Here is a 9,741-nt window from a genome sequence, read left to right on the forward strand (position 1 = left end):
TAGGTATAATTCTATATTGAAAATGTATTGTATTTGTTTGTTTAATACGCAGAAATAAACAGTATAGTTGTGCGGTGAACGCCTTCTAAAAAAACATTGCTTTTGTTGAGCGCGAACATCAATCTCGTAATCATACAACGCTTCTCTTCGAAGGGTTGTTTACGGTGGTTACCATGGCAACGAGGCGGCCAACTATTTTATTGGAAACGTCATTTTTCAGATGGAAAATTGAGGACAAAAAGGATTTTTTAAATTGGCAGAGACCTGTGCCTTATTCTCTCGATATGTAAAAAAGAGGGAAGTCAAAACACAACGTGTACGTTCGGAAGTTTCGAAATGAATGGTATTCGGAGTATAAGTGGTTGTGTGTTATGTGAGTGTTCATTTAAAAAAACTTTTCTGTATGCCGTGTTCATTTGTGGGTATAAAGTCGGGCGTGTGGAATAAGAAGGGATTTAACAATTTTGGGAAAGTCACGCAAAGCTGTCGTAACCACAAAGCTTCTTTGGAACATGCATATACGGCGTGCGTTAATGTTCGCAGAAGTCCACAAACCGAACTAATATTTCTATTTTTTATAAAATCTAAATGAAAATCCTTCTTACGAACGTCAGTTTTCGGTAATATTGCAAATGCAAGTAAAAATTTCCAGATTCATTTAAAGCCGTTTGAAAATTTGAAAATTTTCGCCTGCGGCATTTTTTTTATTTTTAGTTAATCAATAAATATGCTTCACCAATTCTCAGTGTAACGAGCCGAAACTGTTATTTAAAAACTTTTCTAACCTAAACTAACAACCTTTGCTCATCCTTTCCTGGCAAAGATACGTTCATATTTCCCGTTGATTCTTACCGAGAAGTAATATATTTTAATGAAAATATAAATGTTTTTTAATATGTCATAACGAAAAACCATCAATATAATAAAATTGTTTGAGGACATAAATAATTAAAATATGTTGTTGGTCAAATGTATGTTTATTTAGAAATTTTCTGCATATTATACAGGGTGATTCAGTCATAATGTCATTAATTTTAAGAGCAGATAGAGAAAAATTAGTATAATACGATGGCGTGATTAAAAAAAAATTAAACGCATATTTAAGCACAAAAAAAATATTTTCAAATCATTATTTAACCCTCTTTTCAGGCTGTTACTGGTCGGCTGACGTCAGTCGCTTGTTCAGAATTTGCGCACGGCTACGATAAGAACAACGCGCCCTAGATGCAACATTGCCATATTTATATATTTTCGCACATATAAAGACAATAAATAAACGGTTTGCTCACGTCTGCCAATAATAATTTAAAATTATATAAATTATTTTTTATAATTATGCAATCAACACATTAAATTGTTATTGTTGCCCAGCAAGAACCTCGAGGAGGTCTGAGCATGCCTTGACAAAAATCAGTTTTTATTAACATAATGTTAATTTTTTAATTTGCTGTAAGCCTTCGGGCAAATGTTCAAATAAATTACCCTTACCGTTACCGTCTATGCACAACTGTACACGTTAGATAGATGAGCGGCGAATGCGATGGAATAAACCAGATTTGTTACGTATTTCTTCAGCGGCATCTTCGATACGATTCCGCAACTGCTCTACATTCTTTACCTCGGTGTGATACACGACAGATTTCATATTTGCGACATTGATCGTCTAAAAATCAACGGACATCGCGAGCAAAATGGGCCGGATCTCCGTCGTGCATATACCACATATCCATTAACATCTGAAGGGGAAGGTTTTCAAACAATTCTACTAAAATTGAAAGTAACGCGGCCCATTCAGATGTTCAGGTAGAAAATTTCCTAAGTAGTCAGAGATTCCTTACTGTAGTAGTCAAAGCATTCCTTCCTAACTCGATAGAACGCTTCGTATCCTCCTTACGCATACTGTCCACTAAAGAGACCAGTTCAAGTAACAAGATTTAAGAGCGTTATCAACATCGTTGTCTTAGATTAGATGCCGTTGTTATTGCTGTTACTGATCTTGCTGGTGCTTATGCTTATGTTGTTGTTGTCGTCGTTGTTGTTGCCGTGGTAGTAAGTAGTTGTAGCACTAGTTCTAGTTAACGCTGCAGTTGCAGTCGTTGTTATTGATTCTATTGATAACAACAGCAACAGCTGCAACAACAACGACAGTAACAACACCAACAGCAACAGTGACAACCAAAGCACACTCCTTTAATCTATAATCAGAGTATTCCTAAGTAGTCAGAGATTCCTTTCTGTGGTTGTCAAAGCATTCCTTCCTAACTCGATAGAACGCACTTTGTTTTAAAAATAAAAATAAAGTTAGCGTCTGCTGCACTTCTATTTAGCTGCAACTGCAAAATTCAAGACGATTGGGGAAATCAGCTGGTTCTAAACCTTGAACTTTTTGAAAATGGTACGGGTTGAGTGAAACCAAAGTTTGCGGATATTGCGCGGATCTCCAGTCGCCTTGAAATTGTTCTTGTAGAAATAGTAGGCTGCTCCTCGACTAAATTTAAAACAGCCTCTATCACATTTAAGTCATTTTGTCGATGTCCTGCACGTTCGCTGCGCCGTATGGTTGGTCTATGGGTATGATAGATGCAGTTGGAAAATGCGGGAGATATGGACGGTGGTAGATTTGAATAAACGCTTTAAATTGTTAATGGTTTTGTAACCGTGTGTAGTGCATTTTGTATATTTGGGTATTTAGTAGTGTGCCGACATTTTTTATTTGATAAAATACGGTGTGCCTACCAACAGGTAACTACCTCTAGTTTATTTATTTTGTTTTAACGAAAGTTGACTTCGAGAAGTCAGGCTTGTTAAAACATTCTGCACTAAGTTAATACAATTGTTAAAATTATTTATAATAAAATGCAGCATGCTCTTTTATTTACTTACATACGTTTAACAGTAAATGTGAACCACAAATTATAATGTGAACTTGGCAACGCTGTTCGCTTTAGCCGACAACTGTTCGTGAAATTACGTTACTAAATTTTCCGAGCATCCGGGCATCTGCCAGGGCCGCCCTCGTAGCGGGAGTTATGGGTTGATTTCCTTCATTTTTAAAAGTCGAGTAAACATTTTTTTTCCGATTTTCTGTCTTTATTGAGCCTTCCGAATACGTGGTTAAAATTAATGACATTATGACTGAATCACCCTGTATAAAAATTATTATTATTTTTTACCTTTAGCAGAAAACTTTTTTAGTGACGCCTATGAAACTCATTTAATTTTATTACTAGGCGTTTTTATACATATTCAACCGACTTCGGAAAAACTATATTTGTTAGAACGTCAGAATTTTATAACCTGATGAGAAGAGAAGCGCTGGATACTCAAACATCCAAATCGACCCTATGAGACTGTTGACGAGGTGTTCAACGGCGTCAGAGTCGCATATAGACAAGGCGAAAACCTCGCATTCTTGGGAGAAATTTTCCGACTAGATTTTTTTGTATATTCAGATTCGTGAGATGTTCCTTAACATGAATCAAGATGATGCCGGCCGGAAATCTGGTGCCATTTGTTTAAACAAACTTTTTAAACAAATTGTAAAAATCGTTTTTTTCACTCCGGAATTTTTTTTAGGTTTTTTGGCACATTATAAACAAAAAAGTTCCCATGCACTACACATCTAAAATTTATAGTTTTAAAGTTATAAACAATTTAAGTTGCTAAAAATGCGACAATGACGATTTTCAACGGCCGATTTCCGGGTATCCACCCAATACGAAGGGCCTTCCACCCACAATCCAATATTTCTGGATCTGGGGCGAAGACAGAGATATGAAAGTACCTTCACGAGGAGGTTCACTGACTGGGAGCGCTTCCGAGCAGTAATGCAAGGAAACATCGCGCTCCTAGTCATCGAAACCACCCACGATCTGGAGACGGCAATCCTCTCCCTTGAGACTGACATTAAAAACGCCCTGACTCAGACTACGACGGAGACTATTGTCCCCCGACTGACAAACCCCCGGGGCACCCTCCCCGATGACATAAAAAACTTAATACGTGACAGACGTTGTGCGAAACGGCTTGCCACCCGCACCCGCCTCCCCCAACGTAGACATGACTTAAACATACTTAACAGACGGGTGAAGGCGGCTCTGGATGAACTGGCCCAGGACAACTGGGCTAGGCACCTGGAGTCGCTGGATCCACAAGACAACAGCCTCTGGAAAACGCAGAGGGCCCTGCGACAGTCCGTTCGCCGTAAAATTCCTCCAATTCACGGTAGTGTGGGGGTGGTTTACACGAACCAGGAAAAGGCCGAGACTTTCACCGACAGCCTGGAACTGCAGTGTAGACTGCCTCAGCTGCCCGACGAAGACGAGGAATTCGAGATAGTGGCTGAGCGACAGAGAGCCGGGCAATGACATAAACCCCCCCGAAACTCCTGACGAACTAAGACTGGCAATAGGCAGAATTAAAAACAGAAAAGCCCCCGGACCCGACAATATACATACCACGACACTTAAACGACTACCACACAAAGGCTTCATGGCCTTACTAAACATAACAAACGCGACACTCAGACTAAGACACTTCCCTGTCTGCTGGAAAACAGCAAACATAATCCTAAAACCCAACAAAGATCACACCTTCCCATCCAACTACCGGCCCATTAGCCTGCTCCCGGTTATGAGCAAAGTGGTAGAAAAAATTATCCTAACCCGTCTAAGAACCCAGTCCCAAGAACTGCGAGTCATTCCAGACGAGCAGTTCGCCTTCTGACCCAATGACTCCACTGAATTCCAAATCCGAGAACAACATGGCGGCCTTCAACAGGGGACAGTACACTGGTGCTGTCGTCCTGGACGTCGCAAAGGCCTTCGATACGGTTTGGCATGAAGGCCTACTGATGAAAATGCTCACCAACCAATATCCCATATCCTTTACCAAACTCATAAAATCCTACCTACACCACCGAAAATTCTGCATCCAAATCCAAGATTCCCTTTCCACCACCCGTCCCATGGAGGCCGGTGTCCCCCAGGGCACCGTCCTGTCCCCACACCTATACACCATTTGCAACTCCGATATCCCACATCCCCCCCAACACCAACATATACTTATACGCTGACGACCTGACAATCACATCCCAATCCGTAGATCCTAGATATTCCGCCTCCCTCCTCCAAAACTCCCTAGACCAACTTAAAACCTGGTGCAACATGTGAAAAGTCAAAATTAATCCCAACAAAAGTTCGGCTATCCTTTTTACCAAACGAAAAATCCCACAAAACCTCGACAGACTGACAATATCCCAGAAACCCATCTCCTGGAATCGACAAACGCGATACCTGGGCATGACGATGGACCAGCGTCTCACGTGGAAACCGCACATCGTGGAGACGGTGGCGAGAGCGAAGACCACCAGGGCTTGGCTCTATCCCTTACTCAAAGGTGGAAACACCCTCAGTTTAAGGAATAAGCGAACGCTTATCAAGGTGATGCTTCAACCGCAGCTAACCTATGCCTCCACGGCGTGAGGTCACGCGGCAAAAAGCCACTTAAAGTCATTACAGGCTGTGGAAAACATAGCCTTCCGGACGGCCACCGACGCGCCTTGGTATGTAAGAAACACTGACATATTACGAGACTTACAATACACAAACGCTACACAGACAATAAGACAAAACGCGGAGAAACGGTTTGACGTAGCCGCTAGACATGACGATCCCCTCCTCAGGCAAGCCGTTGACTACGTACCCGACGTGACCGACAAACACAAAAGATCTAGACACCAACTTTTTGACCCTAGGTAAATATATGTACTTAACCTATACCTAGGTATATAGCCTATATACCTATATACCTATAACCTATATACCTAGGTATATATGTACTTAAAATGGATTGTTTAAAATAATTATATATTTTTATATTTAAAAATCAATTTTTTGTTGATTATTTATTAGCTATTAAGAAAGTAAATAAAGAAAATGAATAAAATTTTGGAATTAATTTTCAAGTAATGATTGTTTTTTTAATTTACATATTTCCTTTGTTGTTTGTTGTCAGTACTTATTTATCTTTTGAGAAAGTGTTGAATGGTATAAATATACCCGGCGCGCCGCGCCATTATTCTATGGCTAGAAATTGGCCTCAATGATTTGGGATCGAGGGGGATTATCCCTCTTTATCCTGCCTCATCTCGTGTAGGCCTGGACAGCCTTCGTAGGTGGGCCCCATCCGTCGTCTACCCCGACCGCAAATGCGGCCGGTGTAGGCGCTTTGTGGGACCTCCTTTTGTCCTGGCTGGGCCCCGCCGGCTAGGGCCCTTTCTTCTGGCGCTCTTCTTGCTTCGCCGGCTCGTCTGTGTAAACCCCGGGGGTAGTGTCATGTTTATGTGTGGTATGGTTGGGTAGGGTAGTGCGGCTATGCAGCCTGGGATGCGCTTTGCTAAGGTGGCCCTTAGGCTAGCGCGGGAGGGGAGGGGTAAGGAGGGTATGGGGGGTGTGTATGGTGTGTGTGTGTCGTTGTCTTCGTTTCTTGATCCTGGCTGTCTCTGAAACAGAAAAGGTTAGCGGGCAGGGGGGGGGTCATTGGGGTGGTCACCCAGGGTCAAAAAGTTGGTGTCTAGGTCTTTTGTGTTTGTCGGTCACGTCGGGTACGTAGTCAACGGCTTGCCTGAGGAGGGGATTGTCATGTCTAGCGGCTACGTCAAACCGTTTCTCCGCGTTTTGTCTTATTGTCTGTGTAGCGTTTGTGTATTGTAAGTCTCGTAATATGTCAGTGTTTCTTACGTACCAGGGCGCGTCGGTGGCCGTGCGGAGGGCTATGTTTTCCACAGCCTGTAATGACTTTAAGTGGCTTTTTGCCGCGTGACCCCACGCCGTGGAGGCGTAGGTTAGCTGCGGTTGAAGTACCACCTTGATAAGCGTTCGCTTATTCCTTAAACTGAGGGTGTTTCCACCTTTGAGTAAGGGATAGAGCCTAGCCCTGGTGGTCTTCGCTCGCGCCACCGTCTCCACGATGTGCGGTTTCCACGTGAGACGCTGGTCCATCGTCACGCCCAGGTATCGTGTTTGTCGATTCCAGGAGATGGTTTCCTGGGATAGTGTCAGTCTGTCGAGATTTTGTGGGATTTTTCGTTTGGTAAAAAGGATAGCCGAACTTTTGTTTGGATTAATTTTGACTTTCCACCTGTTGCACCAGGTTTCAAGTTGGTCTAAGGAGTTTTGGAGGAGGGAGGCGGAGTATCTGGGATCTACGAATTGGGATGTAATTGTCAGGTCGTCGGCGTATAAGTATATATTGGTGTTGGGGGGATGTGGGATGTCGGAGTTGTAAATGGTGTATAGGTGTGGAGACAGAACGGTGCCCTGGGGGACACCGGCCTCCATGGGACGGGTGGTGGAAAGGGAATCTTGGATTTGGATGCGGAATTTTGGGTGGTGTAGGTAGCATTTTATGAGTTTGGTAAAGGATATGGGATATTGGTTGGTAAGCATTTTCATCAGTAGGCCTTCATACCGTGGATTGGAGGAATTTTACGGCGAGCGGTATGTCGCAGGGCCCTCTGCGTTTTCCAGAGGCTGTTGTCTTGTGGATCCAACGACTCCAGGTGCCTAGCCCAGTTGTCCTGGGCCAGTTCGTCCAGAGCCGCTTTCACCCGTCTGTTAAGTACGTTTCAGTCATGTCTGTGTCGGGGGAGGCGCGTGCGGGTGGCAAGCCGTTTCGCACGTCGTCTGTCACGTATTAAGTTTTTTATGTCATCGGGGAGGGCGCCCCGGGGTTTTGTCAGTCGGGGGACAATAGTCTCCGTCGTAGTGTGAGTCAGGGCGTTTTTAATGTCAGTTTCAAGGGAGAGGATTGCCGCCTCCTGATCATGGGTGGTTTCTATGACTGGAAGCGTGATGTTCCCTTGCATTACTGCTCGGAAGCGCTCCCAGTCAGTGAACCTCCTCGTGAAGTTGCCTTCATATCTCTGTCTTCGCCCCAGATCCAGAAATATTGGATTGTGGGCGGAAGACCCTTCGTATTGGGTGGATATTTAATCATTTAACGGTATAGATTTTAAGAGGGCAATGTCGATGACGTCGGGGCGTCCAACAGTTCAGAGCGAACAGCCGAGCTGAGCAGACGTGTCTGTTTGTGTGGTGAAGTGATTGCAATGAGCAAAATCTACCTGCCTTTATTAAGGCTACCTGGAAAGAATCCCTTTCTTTCCTTTTAATCACCGACCTAATCCCCTGCTTAAGCATAGAGGCCGTCGGCATCTTTGTTGCAGGACCCGTGCNGTACGGGGCTAATTTTCTAAAATACAAGTAACTAAGTTTTAAGGGTGGTTGATATGTGGGGTGGCTTCCGATGATGGGGAAGTGTTGTTTTCGTCTACAGAAGCCAGAATTTAGGTGGTAAAATCATTTTAAGTACGATTAAACGTGATATTATAGGTTTTCATTTTCGTTCAAACGAACGTTCGGAACTTCAGGTACATACGGAACTTACATCTTTTCTGAGAAAACTTTTATGTTTATTTTGTAAAAATCCTATTTCTATATAACTTTTCTCTGCTAAAGCCAATTGTTGTAAAAAATTCAAGAACGTATTCCATGGTGTAACAGATTTTGGTTCTTTTTCTCTTTCCTAAAACAATCCTGTAAATTATATTGACATTTTTATAAACTTCTTTATTACTTACTATATGTTCTTTGGCCTTTTCAAAACAAAGTTGTGATATATGCGTAAAATAAATATACAAAATTTCATCCTCCTTTTCCATAACGAACAAATTATTTTATATACCTTGAATTAATTTACATTACCATGTAAATAAACCATAGATTTAATTAGTATACTATATTGGATCTACGAAATAGACGGGCAATAATTGTAATAATTTTGATAAATTCTTCTCCTTCTTCTTTTATTGGCCTTCGCCCATTGGATATTTAGTCTAATGGTGGGCAAGATCCGTATCATACGGATCTCTAGTGGGAATCAATTCATGCGGATCCCGATGAAAAAATAATGTCGTATGTTTCGCATCACCGCATCAATGTGACTTGAGACTGAAGTGAAGTGAATCGGTCATCCCCGCGCCATTATTCCATGGCCAGAAATTGGCCTCAATGATTTGGGATCGAGGGGGATTATCCCTCTTTATCCTGCCTCATTTCGTGTAAGCCTGGACAGCCTTCGTAGGTGGGCCCCATCCGTCGTCTACCCCGACCACAAATGCTGCCGGTGTAGGCGCTTTGTAGGACCTCCTTTTCTCCTGGCTGGGCCCCGCCGGCTAGGATCCTTTCTTCTGGCGCTCTTCTTGCTTCGCCGGCTCGTCTGTGTAAACCCTGCGGGTGGTGTCATGTTTATGTGTTGGTATGGTAGTGCGCGCCATTATTCCATGGCTAGAAATTGGTCTCAATGATTTGGGATCGAGGGGGATTATCCCTCTTTATCCTGCCTCATCTCGTGTAGGCCTGGACAGCCTTCGTAGGTGGGCCCCATCCGTCGTCTACCCCGACCGCAAATGCGGCCGGTGTAGGCGCTTTGTGGGACCTCCTTTTGTCCTGGCTGGGCCCCGCCGGCTAGGGCCCTTTCTTCTGGCGCTCTTCTTGCTTCGCCGGCTCGTCTGTGTAAACCCCGGGGGTGGTGTCATGTTTATGTGTGGTATGGTTGGGTAGGGCAGTGCGGCTATGCAGCCTGGGATGCGCTTTGCTAAGGTGGCCCTTAGGCTAGCGCGGGAGGGGAGGGGTAAGGAGGGTATGGGGGGTGTGTATGTGTGTGTGTGTGTGTCGTTGT

At 43.5% G+C, this 9,741-nt stretch overlaps 1 protein-coding gene across 1 annotated transcript; it reads right to left on the bottom strand.

The window, feature by feature from the left end:
- Positions 1-8,265: 8,265 nt before the first annotated feature.
- Positions 8,266-8,910, bottom strand: LOC108908414 (KICSTOR complex protein C12orf66 homolog). Its single transcript, XM_018712449.2, has 2 exons — positions 8,642-8,910; positions 8,266-8,586 (listed from the first exon to the last, which is right to left on the bottom strand). The coding sequence occupies exons 1-2, from the start codon at positions 8,720-8,722 to the stop codon at positions 8,428-8,430; spliced, it is 240 nt and encodes a 79-aa protein (XP_018567965.2). The 5' UTR covers positions 8,723-8,910; the 3' UTR covers positions 8,266-8,427.
- Positions 8,911-9,741: the final 831 nt, after the last annotated feature.

The sequence above is a fragment of the Anoplophora glabripennis genome, unplaced genomic scaffold, assembly GCF_000390285.2.
Source record: "Anoplophora glabripennis isolate ALB-LARVAE unplaced genomic scaffold, Agla_2.0 scaffold387, whole genome shotgun sequence".
In the NCBI taxonomy this organism is placed as follows: Eukaryota; Metazoa; Arthropoda; class Insecta; order Coleoptera; family Cerambycidae; genus Anoplophora; species Anoplophora glabripennis.

What these genes read in the sequence shown, in the direction of transcription:
- LOC108908414 (XM_018712449.2), bottom strand. Translation starts at nt 8,722, where the DNA reads ATGGAAAAGGAGGATGAAATTTTGTATATTTATTTTACGCATATATCA. An exon ending in AAAAGGCCAAAGAACATATA is followed by an intron (nt 8,587 to 8,641) that starts GTAAGTAATAAA and finishes GGATTGTTTTAG; the next exon opens with GAAAGAGAAAAAGAACCAAA.